The sequence below is a fragment of the Seriola lalandi genome, unplaced genomic scaffold (assembly GCF_002814215.2).
Source record: "Seriola lalandi dorsalis isolate HSWRI2012SDOR001 ecotype SW California unplaced genomic scaffold, Sedor1 jcf7180002054188, whole genome shotgun sequence".
Classification (NCBI taxonomy): domain Eukaryota; kingdom Metazoa; phylum Chordata; class Actinopteri; order Carangiformes; family Carangidae; genus Seriola; species Seriola lalandi.
Window position 1 is genome coordinate 1,136,123 of NW_019524741.1, and position 22,216 is coordinate 1,158,338.

Below are 22,216 nucleotides of genomic sequence, written 5' to 3' on the forward strand. Positions count from 1 at the left end.
CAAATGCATCACTATGAATCTGTCTATAATTTTCCTAGAAAAGGATTCGTAACAGGAATTTCAGGCTCAGTAATAAGTACGCTGTCACTTTTCATGAGGTGAGACAGTAGAAGTAGAAGGACAGTACTGTAGATTGAAATAGCAGTTCCTAAAGATAGCCAATGTAGTGTTTTGTGCATTGCAGTCCCATAGAAGTTTCAATAGATATAGTAGCAGTCACCTGAGGTAACCATCACTTTTTGCAGGGGCTATGGATTACGAGATCTGCAACCCTATGTCTGAATTCCCCTACTCTGAAGTGATGGTACTTTCTTTTGTTGCCTGTAATCATTGCTGTGATCATGGAAAATGTTACGAATGTGTGGGTTTTGTAATTGTGCACATGTGTTTGTGTGAGTATATTTTGTGACAGGGTTGATACTGAAAAGAATTACCAGACAAATCCTGGTGATGCATTCTTGTCACCTCCACAGGTCATACCTAAATGTCATTCTTAATGGTCTAAGACATTTGATGATAGCTTATGGCACTTTTTAAGGATTCACACTAAATGGTTTCAGCATTAAATTATTAAGATAGGAACTTATCATTGGTAAAGTCAAACTGAGAATGGGACCTCAAGATTTCCTCTCAAATTAGTATACAAAGTAATGTAATGTCAGCTTAGAGAAACTTTAGTATTCACGCATACACATGTGCACACATGAAGGCATGATCAGAATTATCTCAGTTTAATGTGGCATTCAAGCAAGACAGGATTGCTATTATTAATATTCTTCCATTAGCCCTGAGTACTGTGTGTGTGTGTGTGTGTGTGTGTGTGTGTGTGTGTGTGTGTGTGTGTGTGTGTGTGTGTGTGTGCGCGCCTGCCAATCACTCACTGAATCAGTCAAATGGGAGATTGTGTGAATGCTGATGGTGACCTTGGGCCCTTGCAACATTTTCCTCTCTCTCTCAATTCAATTCATTTCAAATTCAAATAGCTTTATTGGCATGAACAAAAACATGTTGTTTCCAAAGCAGTTTGGAGATTCAAGTACACATGTCACATACTGATGCTAATATCCTGATGCAGTCCATTGTTTGATTTCTGTCCAATATAACACGACACAATACAATATAATACAAAACAGTTTAATACAATCATTTAATATCATACAGATCTCTGAGTCAGGGGATGTTGTTGTGAGTCCCTCAGGCTGCAGCAGGCAGATACATATTTAGCTGTCATAGGAGCTGCTGGCCCTTCACCCAGGAGAACTGCTAGTTTCTCCTCCTCCTTTCCTCTCTCTCTTTCTGTTGAACAGTGGTTCTCTCTGTATTTGATTATGTTTGTACATATTTCTTATTCATCACATAAATCTCCCCTGTTGCAGCTGTGTTTTTATTTTAATCTCCCCTCAACAAATCTCTTCCTGACGTACAGTATTCTCTCTCTCACTAACTTTTTTTATTCTGTCTTTTTAATGTTATTATTATTATTTGATCTTTTGCTCTTCCTTCCTGTTTTTTTTTTTGTCCTTTTCATATTCTCTACTTTCTTGTTTATGTTTTTGATGTTTCATCCTGTATCGCCCAGTGTTGTTCCTCTTGATCTATTACTCTTTCTTTTCTTATTTTCATGTTGAGATACATCATCTACATCATCTTCCTTTGCTGCTCCATTTCATTTCACTTACCATCAAATGTAAGGAACTCAACTCATGCAATTTAACTGACTGAGTGTTTCATTTATTGCTTTTTTTGTCCGTGCACTGATTCACTCTTTATCTAGTGGTTGTTGATTTTAAAATTTAAGCTTTGCTGTGACAAAAGCTAAGCTTTATTCCTCATTCTTTCTCTTCCTTTATAACTGAAATACATTTTCATTTATTTTTGGAGCCACTGCTTGCATATGCCAACATAAAAACAAGAAACACAACTACTGCACAGCACGAATATGCGCTCACCACATCACCCCACGTTGTGAGAATGCTGTGGAGGACAGAGATGGTATCAGATTCCATGTACCGCTGTTTTATAGAGAAGCACTAGATTACTGCTACCATTTTATACCACCATAAAGCCACTCAGACGTATAGGGTTTTTAAGAGAGGACATTAATAGGGTCCAGTGTCACTTTGTATCAAATCTGATTCAGCTGTGTCTGGTGTCACAGATATGTTGTCAAAACGCTGCCATATGGTACCCTCTATTTCTCATACCCTGGATTTGATTAGAGTCATGTGTTAAGGACGATGATTGGCATTGCTCCTGAACTAAACACAAAAGAGCACTGTGGCCCAAATTATTGAAGTTGACTATTTTACGCAATGGAAGTACTGATATGTAGAGGGATATTCCTCTCTCTGGCTGATTGCCACAGTAAGAACCCATCTCTGAATAACAACTGTAAAATGGTCCGTTGCTTTTTATAATATTTTACTGTATTAACTCAGCAGGCTTTAGATAGAGTGATCTGAAAGTCGGTTATTACGTAATAAACTTTGATTCCAGCCTAACTCACAATAAACCTCAAGTACAGGGTTCTTCTCAGTTTTGTTCACTTCGATCCTGTTGTGTCACTTGATTTGCGTGTAGCATTTTTAAATTGTGTCACGCCTCAGACTGAAATATAATCCTTTCCACAGAATCCTAAATTCCAGGAACCTGTTACCCTCGACTTCCTTGATGCTGAGCTGGAGAATGACATCAAAGTGGAGGTAGAGTATGCAAATACATGAACACAGACACAAATTCGAGCAAAGAATCACATACAGACATACAGGAAGGAATCACGATCAGCCCCCGCCAGTGATTTACAGTGGTTAGTGTCCCTAAATCCTTAGTTTGACGGGATGATGCAGAATGTTTCCATATTAGCTGATACTCACTGAATCAGATCCAGTTTCACTTGAACGACATGTGCACATGTCTGCTTCTTCGTCCTCTCCCTGTAGATCAGGAGAATGATGATCGACGGTGAGATAGGCGAACGCACCATTCACACCTTGGTGAAAACTCAGGATGAGGTGAGAGAAAATACTTTAGGGGATTAACATATTACACTAGAGTATGTTCAGGAACTTAATACTAAATACAACTAAATACAACTAAATGTGTTTGGATCATTTTGTATAGGTCTGCTGTCATACAGTAATGCTGCAGAGTTGTTCTCGACAAACTGGGGCTGACATAGATATATAACAAAAATATTTTCAATGCAACATCACATTCATTGTATGAAAGAAAAAAGGACACAACTGTTAAGATAATATCAATATAATTTTGTCACTATAATAAAATCATTTAGCCAATTTATCAGCTTATTGTGTAGTATTTATTATCTGACATTTGTCTCTTAAACTGTTACATTTTAACGCTCTGCTTTCCACTTGCAATTTTTGTTTCTTCACGTTTAATTTAAACTTGTCATGTTCCCCGCTACAAGACATGGTTCACTGCTGTTTGTAGTAATTAAGCTCCTCTTGCAGTGAAGATAGTTTAGAGTGCCCATTAACTAATACAGAGGGAAGAGGAACAGAGAGAAAACAAAAATGAGCTGCTGATTATGAACCAGACTTCCTTCAAGAGTATTTATAAACTACAGTTTGAGCTGAAAATTGTTTCATTATAATCTAATTTTATCAGGATTTTCACATATTTTTACCATTTAAAATAAATACAGCTTCTGTCCTGGGTTGTTTTCTGAACACTAAATAATACAAATACTTCCACTTAAATTACAAAGCAGTTTTAAATGCCGGTTGTTGTGTGTATTATCTCTGGCAGAGGTACATAGATAGAGGAGTGAGGACCTACACGTGGGCACCAGTCAATGGAACAGATTACAGGTGAGCAAGCCATCTCAAAAATTAAATATTATTTTAGTGGTTCATTAAGCCTCCACTTCTGTCACTGAAGACTATTCACTGCCACTAAATACTGAAGAGTGCTCCACTTGATGGAGGACACAATTTAAGCCAACAGGGGTCACTCTCTTGTTTCTAACATCAGGCTCTGCTTGGGTACTGTGAGAGATTATGTTTTGCATTTCACTCATAGACTTCAGTTGTGTATCTTTTTTCTTTTGACTGATAGAAATTCCCTTTAATCACATGCAACTAAAGCTTTTTAAAAAGTGCTTCACTCAACATTTTGGAAAACACTGAATGCTTTGATCGACCTTTGATTCAGGACTTAGCTGAGTTTGAGTTTTCCAAAACAAATTATTGACTCAGATGACTTGCAGCCACAAATTTCTATCATCATCATCATCATCATCACTCTGACTGTGATTGCCTTCTCCGCAGCCTGGCTCTTGTTCTGCCTAAATACAGTGAACACTTCATTCAAGCTAAACTGGGGGATGACATGAAACAAGCGATGTGTGAGTATAGCATACACCCTCGTGATAAATGGTGCACAAACAAATCAGTGAGATTTAAATGTGTCTCACAACTCCCATGCATACTTTCTTTGGGTCGTACTCTTGAGTATCTCGCTTTGCTTTGTATTACTCGCTCCTCACTGGAACCACAACCACTCCTTTGTATTTGCTGTTCAGATCAGCAGATCCCCACGGTGCTTTCCTTTTGTAGTATAACCCACTGGTCAGTCGCCCTGCACTCCCACACACACTCATCCACATGCTTTCCCTCTCCCACACCCAGCCCTGAGCACTGGCTCTTTTGATCTTGTCTACATTTTGCTCTTCTCTCCTTCTTTCCCCTCGTCTGGCCCTCCTTCTGGCTAAGAAGAAGACAAACCCTCCCTCAACTCCTCTCCCTGCTCATTATCGCCTCTCCTACAGTACCAAACTTTTTTTCTTCTTTTACACTCTTCTACACCCTTTTCAGTATATTTCAGCGCTTAATTCTATCTCTATACGTCTGTGTCCTTACTGCATTTATATCCAAAGTAGACGTATTTAACTCTGGATTTTTTTTTCTGTCCATCCTTCTGTTTTTTTCTCTCTCTCTATCTAATCTGTAAACCTGTCCTCACCTCGTTTTCTTTATTCCTCCCAGCATCCCTCTTCACTCCCTCCTTTTTCTTTTTCTTCAGCTCATTTCTTTGCTCTGTGCTCTCAAGGCTGTCTCACTGTATGATACACTCTGGCTGCTTCTCCTCACAGCTCAGAAGATAACTAATATTTCCTTGTATATGCCTTGCTATACATGCAGCTGTCACTCTCTGTATAATTCTTAGCATTTTCTCATGCAACTTATTCCCTCCTCTCCCGCCTCTACGCTGGAATTTTACAGCTTCTACTTGGGGCAAGTACTCACTGTTCTGTGTCCTCTGTCTGATGCTCCTCCACAGCATGAACATGTTTGTTGTTTACATGTTTGCACGGTTATATTTCTCACAATATTTAGTAGAGTATGATTGCTTATAATGACTTTATAGAAACATGGGTGGATGAACGCTTCAACCAAGGGATGTAATTAAAAAAACACAGGATTCAGCACATAACCATCTGGCTTTAGAAGATTTTTCATAACTTTGATGTGGCGCCACAAAGCATAAACTCCTAATGGCACAGTTATTCCAACAGATGAGATTTTGACTGAGTGTTTCGGCCTCTGTATCACTCCCTCTCTGCCATAACGAGTCTGTCGCTGTGCCATAAAGGCTGTCAGAACGTTTACAGGCCTGTTAAAGAAAGTAACACACCATGCCTTGCTGCCACAGACTACTCCGATAGGGAGTCTGGGACTCTAAAGTTCTCTGTGCAGCCATATAGAGTTTCATACTGGAGCCAGACCACCAATACCTCGATCCATCTTACCACTTTCCTGCAGTAGGTGGTTCCTGCAGCCACCTGTCCTCCTAATACATTAGGGACGTTCCCAAGCCAAGGGTGTGATAGATGAACTTTGATTTTTTTTTTATTTTTTTTTTTTATCCATTTAGCAGGAATGTTGTATTTGTTGAATAAATGACCTAATACTTGGGCTGAAGAGATGGTGACGGAGAATGAGTGAGAAAGAAGAGAAGGAGTGTATGGTGTGGAAAGCAATTGCACAAAAGAGACACCCTGCCTAGTCTATAGTGACAGAAGGACAATGAATCTGCCTGTTACGTTTTATGTGAAGGACATTGTTTCATCCTGCACCAGATTTCCATGACCCCGAGGACACTCAGTGCTCAGTAATTGTTTTTGCAGACTGCACCACACGACTCAATATATTTTAAAGCCAATGTCCAAAATGTCTTCATTTTAAGAGACTAGTGAATGATGGCCATCGATGCCTGTCAAGTCATTTATGAGATAAGAATTACCAGACTGCATTTGAGATGAAATCCAGAGCCAGGGCAGACAACGCATAGAGTAGAAGAAATTTTCTTTATTACTACTGTGTGTTTACACGTTGCTTCCTTGCATGCCCATGCTGTAGTCCCTTTCTGATCATTTCATGTTCTGTGTTTCTAAAAAATGCACTCCTACTTTATATATACTTTATATTTCAACTTTGTCTATTAGATCCACTGCAGAATAGTACCTTATTACCTGCTGTGGGAAATATTCACAAATTCCAGCATATTTTTCCAAGGTATGACATCATTTGTCAGATGATGAATGAATTTTTATCACCCTTTGTCTTCCCTACTTCCTTCTCCCCTCATTTCTTTCTCCCTGGGGTCACAACAGGGCAAGAAGGCAAGTATTTCTCAGTCACTTATTCTCTTATGTCTCCCCATTGCCTCAACACTCTCTACCTTAATCCATCACCTCATATCTGTCCAATATTTTATGTGTCTGTGCGTGCGCGCGTGTGTGTGTGTGTCTATGCGTATGTGTTGGGGCATTTTAGCTTGTGTATGTGCACTACCTTGTCCATGTATCACACACTAGCATTTTTTATAATTTGATACGACCATCCACAGCACAAATAGCAGTGTATTTTCATAATTTCATCAATAAGAGTCACACTTTATTGCTCTTAATCTGCCTATTGTGATAATATATCGCAGAATGCATCACAATTTTGTCAGTTATGAGCCTGAACCAGGTTTTCTTTTTTTTTCTGTTTTCAAAAGCTATGGAGACCATACAGCTGGACAAGTTTGATGAGTTTGGTTACACCTATATCGCTCCAAGGTGAGTGATCCCCACGCTGCTGCACAAACCACTGTCACGATACAGGAACAAACAAGGGGCCCAGATTGAAACTGATCAATAATGTTTCTTCAGGGGGTACTGCAAAGAACTGAAGTTGTCACTCAACAACACCCAGTTTCTTCTCGACTTCAACCAGTACATTGATAGGAACACTCCAGATGCATGTGAGTCATGCATCTCTTTCACTTGACGCACTTGCACGGGTTGTAATGTCAAGTTTTTCTGCACTGTATGCGTTCATACGAGTATTGTAAGACCACTAACCCACACAGTTTCACCCAAATCAATATTCAGTATGTTGCATTCTGATGTGTGCAGAAATAAGAGTGGAAGTTTGTGAGTATGTACAGTATACATGCATGGTATGGTTTATTGTTTCCCATGATGGAGTTTTCCATTCTCCTGTCCTCACAATGGTCAACATCTGAAGGTCAGAGCATGACTTTGGTCATTGGATTAGTATGATCTAAGCACTGTGACATCAGCCAGACCGACTGAGTTTCCTAGAAGCGTGATGCTGTCATGCTACACAGTGACTCACAATGTTTGGTTTGTCATCATCTAATGGATCTCACCCCTAGTATGGTTTACCGCCATCATCCAGCTAATGGATCAAGGTATCCTTGATCCATTTTAACCCAAGGTCAAGTCATATCCTGAGGCATTAATGCTCTTCCTGCTGCTATTTGTGCAGCATGTTGAGTCTTCATCAAAAGTTATGGACATGATTCAAAGCAACACTCGAGAGGTTGTGTTGAAGCTGTGCACATACTTTGAACAAAATGTGCTCCCATGATTCCTTTTTAGAAAAGTACCTTTCTTGACAATAGCTTTTAAACTCAATACTTGCCTCCCTCTTATAGCTACAACAGCCAATCCTTCACAAAGTACCTCCTAATGTCTAATGATCACTCTGAGAGGAACTACAAAAGCATGTCTCCTGGCTCAATTATTTCCTGACATGTGCCATGAGATCCATTTTTTCCCCCTTATTTATTCAGGAAGAAGATTTGGCTGAACACACCTGCTCTTTTTCAGCCCCTGACTTTCACCTTCATAAACTTAATCACTGGTCTTCCTTTACTGCTGGGCTACGTGCATTGCTCAGTGGCACCAATTCTTGTGCATAGCTTATCCATTTTGCCGTGCCCAGATTTGTAAACAATAGGCTGCCATTGCTTCCATTACCATATTTTCATGTGAAGCACTGTTATTGTGGTGTTGTAATGTCTGCAATGTGTAAAATGTATCTTGTCTTTAAGGTAATGTGTCCCTTGTGAGTCGACTGATCCTGGATGCAGGTCTGACAGCTGAACTGGTTAAACTTTGGAACGATCAGGCAGTGTGAGTGCCAAACCTCTCTGCTCTTCTCTGCCTCACGCAATGCAAAAACATAACCTTCTCCTTTACTCTGTGCTATTTAACCGTACTTGTTCTACCATACAAACGTTTATTTCATGCACAATTTACTGATTGAGCAAGAGTCTCCTTTCTTTCTTTCTTTTCTACTCTGGGTGAATTGATCAGATCTAACTAGTGAAACATGATGAAAGCAAAGCACAAAATGCATATCACAGCAAACCATACTGAGCTCTGCCAAGACATGCTGTTTTACGAAGAAAATAAAATAATTACATCAGTGTGTTTCCTTTCATGGTATGCCAACTTGTCTGAAATAATGTGAACACACACTCGCACACACTGCAGGGTATCTGTTTAACATTAGGGACATACTGTATAGAGACAAGTGATTCTGTGCATAAAACAATTTGTGTCGTGTCTGCAGCTCGGTTTCACAGTTCACAAACACTTCTCCCTATAATCATGAGCGTGATTGACTTTGATGTGTGATTGGCTGTTGGTTTCCATGTTCTCAGGGATGGGATAGTGGCCAGGTTTGTAGCCACAGATGGAGGAATCACAAGAGTCTACCCCAGAAGGTACTCTCCCCTTGTTCTTCTCAGTTTCACTTCTAGCATTAGCTCTTGGGTTGTGAAACAGCACACAGCAAGCTTTGCCCAAATATGCAGTGGTGTAAATGTGTGAGATGGAAATGGATACAGACTATGATACTCTTAGGTTGAGCGCCTTTGGCTGCTTTATTCACCTGCTCCACTGGGTTATTTTCCAGAACATGGAGGATTAGACACTTTCAGCTGAACTCCCAGAGCTTGCCAGATCAGTACAGGACATGGGTCAAAGCCACAGACCCAGCAGCCAAATGTGGCTCATTTTCCTCAATTTCCTACTGCTACTTTTGTCTGAACTACATTTAGGGGTTCCACTTTGTCAGGATATAACATTCCAACTGTAGATTAATGTATATTCCTCCTGACTATAAAACATGAAATACAATCAGTTATTGCTTTTACTGGATCATGCCCTCGTCATATATCAGCTCCATTGGGTGTGACTCTCATTTCGATGACTAACATTTGGCTGCAGATTAAAATATAAATTGTTCAGATAGATCAAACACACTCACTCTGTGTTTTATGCTCATGATTGTCCATATGTAATATTACGTGACTGACTATATTAATGTTTTCAGCGCCGGGGAAGAGTGGACTGAGAATCCGGAGACATATGAGTCCAGCTTCTACAAGAGGACCCTGGACAATGAAATTTATATTTTCACAGCTCCGTCTTTCAACAGTAAGTTTTTTGAAAGGGTCACATGTGTGTATGTGTGCACACATTTCTGTGCACGGGGATCTTCAGTGTGGTCTGGCACCGAGCCTATCCTGCTCTCTGCCTTTGGACGTCATCCCAACCCTACTGGCAAAGATCACACTCTCAGGCCTCTGATATCACTCTCTTTATCCTTCTCCTCTTCCCACTGTGTCTTTCAGCGCTCATCCCCACCCTCCCCTCCCTCCTGCCCTATACACTTCCTGTTATCTCCACTGATCTCTCTAACACACACCAGGACAGGCAAATGTCAGTGTAATGTTGCGGTGCTTATAGCTACACTTGACTGGATTAACACATGTACTGGCTTTGCAGGCTACACTCCACTGGCATGAATTACAAGCAGCTAAATATGCGTGGAATTTCCCACAATGGATTGTGATTATTCCCATTTAGACTGTGGTTCACATTCTCTCCATGTACTTTTCAACATGATTTCAGCAAGATTGCCATGATTACTGTTTCTCTTCCCTTGTGTATCCCTTTCTCAACTGCAGCAGAGTGCAAGGAGCCTGTTTCTGAGTCAGGTATTCTAGTGAGCAAAGCAGTGGACCTCACAATTGACAAAGTCACACTCAAACCAGCAGGTCAGTCTTGCTAATGACAGATTGATTGTGTCTTGTCATGCAACGCAAATGAAAAGATTCAATTGCTATTCATCAGAGTTCTACCTCTGCCTGTTTTGTGGTTTGTTCTGTAGTGGTGGGAGTGAAACTCAATATCTCGTACTGGATGAACACTTTCATGAATGCCACTCTGAAACTGAATGTAAGTTGTTTTAAACATTTATTTGTATAAACTCTCTCTGACACCTTCGGCTATTGATGTGCGGTATTAATTTCTTCTTCGGCTCACTTTTAGTGCAAGGATGAGATCTGTGGCTGTCTGAGGAATGATAAGGTAACAGCCTTGATTATATTACCTTACAGGAGAAAACCATTATGATAAGACCATTGCCTGCAATGTAATTACATATTTAAGCTTGATTATTATCTCTTTTTGCCCTAATGGCAGATGATTTTCAACTTCCACATTATTACCACTTGGATTTATTGCATTTTTAAACAGTCGTTCTATTTTTTCACCCTGCAGCATGTGGATTGTGTGATCCTGGATGATGGAGGATTTCTTCTCATGTCCAATCAGGAAGAGTATATCACCCAGGTGAGCTACCAACAACCATTCGCTTTACCTCATCACAGCCATGTATGCATCAATCATCTGTCGTCTATCTTCATATTATCAGTAATGAATAAATCATCAGGCAATAAAAAATTAAGTCAGTCATAATCAAGACTTTCATATTGCGCATTCATATTTCATACTTTTCTCTACCTCTGGCTTCTCTTACCTTTGTCACGGGAATCCATCAATCTCATATAGAGGTCAAATAAAGGTCTTATGACTCAGCTAAGCTTATGAGAATGGCCTGTTAGCTCAGAACTGTTTGAAAGCTCCTGTAGCACAGCAGGACATCCATTTCTCCAGTAAAGTAAAGCACTAACCACTGGAGGAGGATCAAAGGGGAGGTTCTGATGGGTTTTAGTCAGTCAAGGAAGCTGCAGTGAAGTGAGTCCCCTGTGTTTCCAAGAAGTCAGCTCGGCTCTCTCAGGCTGCTATAGATCCCCTGTGTGTCAGTGGTAGAATATACAGTGAGTCTTGCAACATTTCATGTCAAGTCAAGACAGGACGTCTGCTTTCTTCGGTCCATTCGAACCATCACATGGTCTGGCATACATACATTTTATGTTATTCAAGCTTTTGAATAGGCAACCTCCTATCTTGTTTTCACAACTCGTGATATATTTGGTGTCCGTTGGGATCGTGTAGAATTTTTGGCTGACTGTGGTTCATTGTAGAACAACACTTACTGTATGTAGTTCAATTATCACAGCCACATTTTTACAAACTTTATGCTCAACCAGTTAGAATATGCTAATTCATCCCTATAAAGGCTGCCACAAACAGCAGATTGCTCATCCTCCTCCTGCTCTGTGCAAACAACATAACATCAACACATGTAACGGGTGACACTGGAGCACACCGCTCCACCCAACTTGCTTGATCCGTGGGTGAAAGGGAATGGCAGAGGCTCACTCCATGACATAAGCGTGACTGGTTGTCGAAAACAATTGAATGGGCTCATCCTGATTGGCTTGTAGATACAGATTTTCTGTGTGCTTTGGTGATTGTCAGAGGAAAATAGCACAGAGCTGTATTCTTTTTTTTTTTTTTTTTTACATTGCCTTTACTGACCGATTTTGTTTTTTGTGCACATGTGAACTCATGTAGATAGGTCAGTTCTTTGGCGAGGTGGATCCGGTGCTGATGATCAACCTAGTCAACACCTCCCTGTACTCCTTCAACAAGACCTATGACTACCAGTCTGTCTGTGACCCAGAGAAAGACAGCAAGGCTGCGGCAGGACCCCGCTCCGTCTTTGTGGTTAGATACTGACTCATACAAGCTTGTCATTCAGCAGTCTCTCTCTCTCTCTCTCTCTCTCTCTCTCACACACTCACATAAGTTTACACATTTATGCACTGAGAGTACCCCAGCCTTTATTCTGCATACTGGTAGGGCAAAAGAACTGTTCATACAAAACTATTAATTCTTGATTATTCTAGTTTGTAACATTGTGATTCTGTATCACACTTGTTTTAGATTTCTGGATTCATAATAGTAACATAAAACGGTCAAAATCACGATTCATGACTGATGTGATTGTTTTTTTTCCATCCCTACCTGCTTTATTTTGGAATTCACATTTGGACTTTCTTTTCCTGTCTCTCTCCAGCCTACCATTGCAGACTTGCTCAGTATTGGCTGGTGGGCCTCCAGTGCTGCCTGGTGAGTGAGCAGTGTTGTGAACCTGTGTCTTGTCTCTGTCACGTTTTGTGTTTGTGTGTGTGTTTTAGAGTGGGAGCACATTTGTAGTGTAGGGTAGGAGTTTGTTAGGGAGTGGGCTTGTATGCTGTTGAAGGATGAAGCTGGCTGGGTCATTGTGGGACAAGGGCAGTTACACAACATTATACTGCATCACCACCTGCATGACTTTCCAACTGCAATATAACCAGCTTTTGGAATAGAATGACTGATACTTCCCATGACATTTACATCACCAGTGACTCCAGCCTCTAGGTTTTTATTAAAAAGTGTTTGGATGCTCAACGTAAATAAGTTAAAGATGGTCTATTGACTCATACATGACTCATTGTGGGTTTTTGCTTTTCATTCTCTGTGTCTAGGTCAATACTCCAGCAGCTCTTCTTTGGTCTCATGTTCCCAAACCTTCTAGAGGCAGGTGAGCAATAAAAGCTGTGACTGTGTAAAAATGTAACCGTCAGCTTTATTTAGATAAGACAACAGTATTTGGCTACCCATCTCTTTTCAATGTTAATCCCACCACGTTCTCACTAATCCTCTCCTGTATTTTTCTTTATTAAACCTGTCTCATATTTTCAGTGGAGTCAGCAGATGAAGACATACCAGATGCCATGTTTAAGGAGAGCTGTATCACAGAGCAGACTCAGTACTTCTTTGACAATGATGAAAGATCCTACTCAGGTGTCCTGGACTGTGGAAACTGTTCCAGGTATGTGCACATTTTCTTCATGTGCAGTATACGCTCTCATATCAGTGGTTTTCCCTATTCATATCGGAAATGGGTTGTGTTATTAAAGATTTTCCACCCCTTACTGTATCTTCTTCCTGGACATCCTTCTGTTTAATGGTCTGTGGGGATGGCTCCAGAATAGTGTTAGTTTCCTGGCCTCTTCTGTTTTCCAGCCTGAAATCAGGCAGCTGTTTTCTGATGAGTTCTGATCAGACACAGATTACCTTGATCTGTCAGTGACCGGAATTACAGAGGGAAGCACAAAAGCCCTTTTATCTGTTTTTCTTCCTTCTCGCTCTGGCTGTACTTCAAACTCACAAATACACACATTCACGGACCACTGCACATTTGCTTTGCTCTAACCTCCTTTTGTGTCAATTTGGGCTGTCTGAGGGGGTTAAATATGGCTGTAATTACTGGGTATTATGAGTCCCACGTGTCTGGTGTTTTACTCCCCAATGTTAACGACTGCAGACACAGAAACTTTCATGACCACCATAAAAAGCCAATCCCAGAAGGAGGGAAGAGGTATGGATGTGTATATATGTGCACATCTGCACACATACCTGCATGCGTGTGCAGGCTACACTGTGTACTCTATATGTAAATGCAGTCTACTGTAAGGGGATTTATTATTGCATGTCAACTAGAGCTGCATGATACCCTTGCAGCACAGGTGTATTACTGTATGAATACAGACTAAATGTGTGTTTGGCTCTCTAGGATGTATCGTGCCGAGAAGCTGCCTAACACCAACCTGGTGTTCCTGATCACTGATGCCAAGGCAACGTGTTTGTCGTGTGACCCCAGACCGCTACGACAGGCTGAACAACCCTGTATCCTTTCACTCAACTCGTAAAAATCGAACACAGAGTTACACTTCCTTTTTACTCTCCAGCCCTCCATCCATCACTCGTATGACAGCAGCGCTTTTAACTCTCAATACAAGGACACACACCTAAGGAGTTTGCAGTAGGTCCCTCCTGAATGTTCACGGGTGAACAGTAAACCAGATGCACGGCATATGAAAGCCAGTCTCGAGTTACTCCCAGATTACATTTCTTTGTTCAAATTCATCTGGGCTGCATGCTGCCATCAGGATGAATTAAGGTTAAGAGCAGGGGTGTGTTTGTGTGTATGTGCAATGTGTGTGTGTGTGTATGTGTGTGTATATATTCAGGATATCTGTTTGACAGATGTGCCTTGAATGTAGCTTCCTGCTGGTGTAACAGTAAAGGTGTCATCATCAGAGGTTGCAATGATGTCACAACAGGGGTCTCCAGTTGCTAATAATGACACCACTCAATACACATAAACCCCTGACTTACATACAATACATCCATATGCCGCTTTAGCACGCTAAATATATATATATATATATATATATATATATATATTTAGTGTGCATATAAACACATATGACATGTCTTAAGCTTTATACTGCTTGACCACATAAAGTAGCATGTCTAATGATTTCTATGACTGCCCTTTTAAAGTTTATGTTAATCTTTTGTGTGTTAATAGAAGTTCAGCAAATATATGAAGAAAAAAATAATAATAATAACAATACATCAGGGTATTTTTAGCCAAGGCTGATGAGTTGGAACTTCATAAGACTTTCTGGCAGGGAGGTTAACAGACAGAACATCATTTAACTGTTGTTGTTAAAAGTGTTAAATGTGCACTGCTGATTGTACATTTTCCTGAGAGTCTGTGTTCAGCTGAAGGTCCAGATCCATGCGAGCTGGCTCAGAACCCCAGATACCGCAAAGGGCCGGACGTGTGTTTTGACAACAATGAAGACGTAAGAAACAACCACACATGTGCCGCTGTGCAGAGAGTATTGCTGGAAACAGCGTTATTAGTGAGGTTTTGCAGTTGGCCTCTGTCAATTTCTGTCTGGTTTTAATCAGCATTGGGCTTTCTGCATAGATTCAAAGCAGTGTCGGCTGCCTGCTCTTCCACTCTGATCCACACTTGATTTATTCATTTAATTTATTTATTTTCATCACTAGTTTGTCTTTATTTCCGTTGCTTTATATGATCTTTTCACTCATCACCTGTCATTCTTGTTTTATGATTATGCATCCCAATGGCTACTGCTCTTCTCTGGTAGGATGAGCCCTTGTGCCCAATCAGCAGAGGTTCTGCACTGAGCTCAACACCGCTCTTCTTGTTTCTGCTCCTGAGTTCTGGGTTGGTGTCTCTAAAAGCTTCACTCCTCACTGCCCTGACACTAAACACAGACCTTACACAGTTACATTGTGCCTGGCAGGGGCAAATCAGGCATTACAGTGACAAGTCAATCCTCACAGCTGGTTTGATGTCATGTAAATTTAATATTTATTTATTTATATTTGTTATGTAATATTTGCAAGGTAATATCTGGGTTATTACCCATTTAACCTAACCCATCCCAGTAACATGGACTCAGGCTTATCCACTTGAATAACTCTCACATACACATAGATATTTACTTACATTTACACATTACTTACATATGTTTATATAATTTATGTGGCATTTACCCTTTTGTATTTTTTTCATACACATTAAAATAATTCGAGAAGGAAATGGCCCACCATAATAAGTAAATAACACACTGTAATAACAAATGGTTTGGATTGATTTCTTTGTTACATGTTTATGTCCCTAACATGATGCTACGTCTTTTATTCTATTGGCATGTTGTTTTTTCTTTTTACCCTGACAGATGGAGAGCAGATTGAATCTTGGCAGTTAAACGTGTTAAATCGATATAATCATAGCACACCACCACCACTCGATAATAGCAGCACAAAACTATGTATAAATATATCTGCAGCCATCACTGTTTTATTCATCTCTTAAATGCTGTGTCAAACAAACATATTTCAGGAATATAAAAGCACATTCGGATATGTTTTGCCTTAAATGCGGAAGTATTTTAGAGTTTCAGGGATTGCGATGTAACATTAAGACCAGATAAAGTAGAAAATGAACTGATGTCGATTCCCTTGAAAAAATCTAATGGAAACTCGTGGCTAAATCAGTAAAACAAAGGATAAACGTGTGTGAGATCATTGCATCACCACCCAACTTTGAAGAGTTTATAAGACGTCTAAATATTTTGAAAAAATATTTCCCATATCTTTGTGAACTCAGCCTTTCATTGTGTTGTGAAGGCGTAGATCACACACATAACAGGCCACTAATTCATGTGCCTGTGTGTTTACATTGTGCGGAGGCTGTGCTAGGAAGCAAAGGGAAGGGTAGGAATAGCTCAGGAAGTAGATGAACAGAGTAAAAGTAGGCTGCGTCCCTTTTTCGCTTTCCATCTGTCCCATTACTTTTGGCTCAGCTCCTCATAGGAAGACAGTCTGTGTCCAGGCCGGTCCATTTTGTCACTGGGGTAAACAGAGGAAGCTTCACATGGCTTTCTTGCCCTTTGAGCACAGAAGACTCCCACCTCTCTCTCCTAGGCCTTTGGCATGCACGGATATCCTGAATACTCCCATCAAATACAGAACAGCCTCACACAGCCATAGCCAGGTGTATGTTCAAACATACACATGAACAAATAGCGAAATGAGGGCTTGAACACCTCTATTACTGCAAAAGAGCATTTAAATGAAGAGTTAATTTTGGAAAATATGCTTGTTGCTTTCTAGCAGAGAGTCTTTATGCTAAACTAAATAGACAATGTCCTGGCTCTAACTCTATTTCCCTAAAATGCCGAACTGTGCCATTAATGTGACAGGGAGGCTTATGTGTGTGATACAATACAGTAGGATATAATAGAATAAGTTATAAAATGATCTTGAACTGCTTCATAGAAGAAGTAGTGATGTTGTTGGCTTTGTAGTCGCAGTGTAGTTGTAGTAGAGCTATTGGATGCAGGAGAATCTTATCCAATGTATTGACTTACGTGATTTGTCCAACAGGAGGATGATTCTGATTGTGGAGGAGGGACCTGCCTAAGCCCGTGTCTTTGGCCAATGCTCGGACTCCAACTGCTGCTGCTGTGGCTCATCACATCTTTACAACACTCATGACCCCTACATACACACACACACACACACACACACACACACACATACATACATTCATACACTTACCCACACTGATGCACACGTCATCTCATTTCAGAAGAGGCCAGAAGACATTCCAGTTATACCATCCAGGATGTATGCAGAGTATTTGCGACAAGACTTTTTTTGATGACCAGCCCAGCATCAACATTTCCATTTTCCAATGCCAAAGGGTGCTCATTCATTTCCTACTCATCTTTTTCAAAAATAGAGACACATTTACTGTGCTCAGCTGCACTCATTTCCATGATATACTCATATATTCACTAAATACTCTCCAATGGTGCAAGAGTAAGAGCTAACCAAACCCTTTAATTCTGCCTCATTTGCTTCCCTGACTTATTTAGCGGAGGGTGAAGAGTTGTCCCACTATGCCAACAAAATATCATTCAAAGACTGTATGTTCACTGACAGCGTTGATTTGTGTAGTTGTCAATATCGTTTGTTGCTTATTATATTTATTGCGTATGAATCATTATGCTGTAATGATTGTTTATTTCAACAACCTGTGCAACTACAGTATGAAGAATATCCCTTTCGTTTGAGTGTTTTTGAAATGTACTGTACCTATCTATTTATCTATTTCTTTTTTTGTACTCCAGAATCAACAAGCATTTTGTGACTAGCTAGGTGTTGTATTGTAGCAGCATGTGCTCAGTACAGAGCTGAAGACAACACCAATACTCTGACACCAAAGCTCCACACAGTACCAAGGACCACAGATACACACAAACCTACAACAGAGAATCTGCAGGCTAGTTTATTTTAAGAGATTCCTCAGATGTGGGTGTACATCAGTATTCAACTTACAATGTTAGCTAGATAGATAGACACCTCACTGAGGAATAAGTGAGGTCAGGGAGCACTCGTGGGAATTGAATTCTGGTAGGATATTACAATTTCACATGTTTGTTCTTGGTCTGACAGCTTTGGTTGTCTTCAATTTGATGCATCAAATTCCCAGTGCCTAAATAGTAGCTCAAACAGTCTGTTATTTGAATGAAGCAAAGCATCAGAGTTGTATTCTTACCATGTATGCTTCTATGCTAATGCTTGCTGCAATATAGCAGAGAGGGTAGCCCTTGAAGTGATGTGTTGTGAAATGGGCTGAATCTGCTACAATTACTCTTCTTTATGTGGCCCAGACAACAGTAGAAACAACCAGTGATTTTGATTATGGAAGAGGAATATCATTTTCTTCCACGCTCAAAAGAAAACCAGACTTGAGCTCGCGTTCCAACATCTCTCATTATTAGTCCTGTTTCTGTTCCCTTTCTGGATCACCAGACTCAGGAGCCAAGATGACTTGTGAATGAGATCAGCATATCAAAATGACTGTTTCTTTGTTTTCTCCTCCTTGGCGTTCTCTTCCTTATGCTTGTTTCCTCTTTGTGTTGCTCTATAAGTGCTGTGAAGCAGATGCTGAAAGGCTCAGTGTCGAAACGCTGCAATGTCATGGGATGAGCTTGTTCTGTGTTTGAACACTGTATATGCCCCTGGTCAGCATCAGGGCCGGCTGGAGAGAATTTTGAAAATACACTACTACCAGTAGGAATTTTACATAGCTTTACTTTACCACGAGTCATAAAGATCACACATAAGTGTTTTAGTTTTCCTTTTGTCTTATGCTTTATGTTTTAACCAATTAAAAGTTGATTTCTCTCCCCCTCGCCTTCATGGTGACCTGCTGGTATTGAGTGGTCAGGTTATGCCTGTCTATCAAAGTCGCGTGTTGACTTGTGTTTTACCCCGGGGGTCCCGTGTCTATGTGCAGGCATGTGCGTGTCCCTCCGATATCTGATTGTGCTTTAATACTGTACATGAATTACTCTTTTGTGGAACTTGACTAGCCTGAATAAATTTTGTATACATTTGTACACTAATACTATTTACTGTATAAAAGAGAAAATGAAAGGGAAGAAAAATGTTTATAATATGGTGTTGATTATTGTGCAAATATAATATATTCACAATAAAAGTGTTGTATTGTTATGATCTGAGGTGCTCCTTTTTATGCTGTCACATCTGGCCAGTTGCTTTGGCTCCACTGGGAGTAGACCAAACATGTCGTCCTTCCTGCAGAGAGAGACAGCTGTTGAGAAAGGGACAAGCATCTGTATTTCACAGTGTCTGTGTTTATGTTTGTGTATAAAATAAAAGTGTGGGTGATTGTCAAGATAGTTTTGTACATTCTGATAGTTTATCACAATATCAGATAATAAAAAATAAGATTAGGGTATAACCTGACATCAGGCTGAAAAGCAGAGTTTCACTACCATCTCTGAAAGTTCCGGGACTTGGTCACATCTGCCCACATCCAGCATCACTGAGAGGTGATGGTAATTAGTGAATAGGTGTGATCAGAAATGTGCTACATTGCATCTGTAACCACACCCAACAGTGATGTCACTGTGTACTGACACACCCTGGGGTACACTTTACATCACTGCAGGAAGGTGAGCAATTAAACCAATCAGCAAAAATAGGAACTCCAGGGGTTGTTAAGTTACACTTTAAAGCTAAGTATTCATATAGATCATGTGCTTACTGCTGAGGGTTCAGGAAATGAATGGAAATGTTTGCAGTTTCAAAGAAGTTGCTATTGTTCTTTTTGTCCCTATGTTATATAATCAGTCTACAACCCACTTGGACTCACACATGAGTGCATACAGTACATACACACATTAGTGTACAGTAGAAATGGACTCCCAGGAGAATACCTAATTGCTCTTTAAAAGAAAATCCATGAACTGGTTACTTCCTGTTTGCTGAGCTCCGCGACCTCCATCCTGGAGCACAAACTGATTCACACAGACACACATGCATGTTTTTGCACATGATACAGAGTGAGAGGGACACCCAGAGCTCCCTCCAAATTAAAAGCAATTAACTGCATGTATGATGACACACAGCACAGCAGTGTGTCCCATTGAGTTCTGCCTGAGGACTTATCCCAATGTTTTTAATTTAGTGACGCCTCTGGTAACATTATTGACACAGACAGCTCTGCCATCTCCTGCCTGGAGCGGCAGTGGAAAGCCAGATGCTAACACCAGAGGTTCAGGGTAGTTGTACATAATGTGCGCTTCACTTGATGGTATTTGTGTTTATCTGATGGTAATCTAAGAATCAATATGGCCACAGTTTGGGGTGGAGAGTATAAAGACGTTTGTTTTTCTTGGAGATGTGTCAGACTGGGAGGTCTTCGTATATGTGCTACATAGCAATGATCTAGAAGGGAGGTTGTAACGGGATACTCTTGTAAATGGGGACGAGGTCGTACCCTTTAACATGCCTGGTTTAAGAAGTTACAGATGCAGGAAAAAGCAGGGACAAGTTCTACAGCTCTTTTCAATTTGTTATTTTGAATACTTCATACATCAAAAAACCACAATAAGAGATTTAACTCCACTTAAAATAATAATTGCATTGTAAAAATTAAAATTCAGAGCTTTTTTTACGACTAATGCCTTATTTTTGTAGGTTGAGGAAAGGCCGGCCCAAGGCGTAAGCTAACTAAGCGGCTGCTTAGGAACCCCTGTGGCCACCAGGGGGGTGTCCAAGAGCACTTGATATATATATATATATATATATATATATATATATATGTACTGTAGATATGTATTCAAACACATTGCAGAATAAAAATGATCAACAAAGAAATAATAAAAACATTTTAATTGACGCAGCACCACCCGACACAAATGGCGCACACGCCCATACCTATGACACACAGCTGCATCTGGAGACAGTGCACACTCTCATTCCAAGAGCCTCTCTTACTGTTCGCTCTGAGACTTATTGGATTGTTATTTTTTGTTTATTGTACATTGGTGTTTGCATTTTACAATTGTTCTGCCTGGAGATTACGAACAAGATCTGAGAGACAAACTCCACATATAAGCTCCACCCTTTCTGGTTGGAGTTTGTATGTTCTCCCTCTGCCTGAGTGGGTCCTTCAGTTTCTCCAGCTTCCTCCCACAATCCAAAACATGCATGTTAGAATAATTGGCGACTCTTATGTCTTAATATACTATGACATTTTTATACCTTACTATAATATGCCGTTTTTATGCATTACTATACTATGATTTTTTTATGCCATAATATACTATGACATTCTTACATGTTACTATAATATGACTTACTATACTATACATTTTTATGCCTTACTATGGAATGACTTTTTATGCCTTATATGATTTTATGCCTTACTATACTATCATGTTATTATGATAGCTATACATTTTTATGCCTTACTATAGAATGACTTTTATGCCTTACTATACTATGGCATTTTTTCCTGACTTACTATACTATGACTTTTTATGCCTTAATATACTATGACTTTTTTATAACTTATTATACCATGCATTTTTATTCCTAGTATGATGTTTTTATGGCTTACTATACAATTACTTTTTTATGCCCTACTATACTATGACGTTTTTCTTTGCCATACTATACTATGACTTTTTATGCCTAACTATAGAATTACTTTTTATGCCTTACTATACTATGATTTTATGCCTAAATATACTATGACATTTTCATGCCTTACTATACTATGACGTTTTTGTTTGCCATACTATAGTATGATGTTTTTATGCCTAACTAAATGATAACATTGTTATGCCTTACTATACTATGTAATTTTTTTATGCGTCACTACACTATGATGTTTTTATGCCTTACTGTACCATGACGTTTTTATGCTTTACTAAACTGTGA

The 22,216-nt window shown here is 39.9% G+C and overlaps 1 protein-coding gene across 2 annotated transcripts in view; it reads left to right on the top strand.

Annotated features, from left to right (window-relative positions):
- The window catches only part of LOC111653379 (voltage-dependent calcium channel subunit alpha-2/delta-1), a 58,039-nt gene extending 38,378 nt beyond the window's left edge, over positions 1–19,661 (top strand). The window contains exons 19-39 of one of the 2 annotated variants that reach the window (XM_023403975.2): positions 2,631–2,702; positions 2,940–3,011; positions 3,772–3,833; positions 4,293–4,369; positions 7,027–7,087; positions 7,181–7,272; positions 8,371–8,452; positions 8,986–9,048; positions 9,660–9,763; positions 10,297–10,386; positions 10,500–10,567; positions 10,661–10,699; positions 10,892–10,963; positions 12,092–12,244; positions 12,597–12,649; positions 13,048–13,103; positions 13,265–13,394; positions 14,139–14,251; positions 15,137–15,219; positions 15,532–15,611; positions 17,339–19,661. In XM_023403975.2, the coding sequence (XP_023259743.1) occupies positions 2,631–2,702; positions 2,940–3,011; positions 3,772–3,833; positions 4,293–4,369; positions 7,027–7,087; positions 7,181–7,272; positions 8,371–8,452; positions 8,986–9,048; positions 9,660–9,763; positions 10,297–10,386; positions 10,500–10,567; positions 10,661–10,699; positions 10,892–10,963; positions 12,092–12,244; positions 12,597–12,649; positions 13,048–13,103; positions 13,265–13,394; positions 14,139–14,251; positions 15,137–15,219; positions 15,532–15,611; positions 17,339–17,375 (1,659 nt within the window). In that variant the 3' untranslated portion in view covers positions 17,376–19,661. The remainder of the gene's footprint in view (positions 1–2,630; positions 2,703–2,939; positions 3,012–3,771; positions 3,834–4,292; positions 4,370–7,026; positions 7,088–7,180; positions 7,273–8,370; positions 8,453–8,985; positions 9,049–9,659; positions 9,764–10,296; positions 10,387–10,499; positions 10,568–10,660; positions 10,700–10,891; positions 10,964–12,091; positions 12,245–12,596; positions 12,650–13,047; positions 13,104–13,264; positions 13,395–14,138; positions 14,252–15,136; positions 15,220–15,531; positions 15,612–17,338) is intronic. The other variant, XM_087173388.1, reaches the window with a different exon arrangement.
- Positions 19,662–22,216: the final 2,555 nt, after the last annotated feature.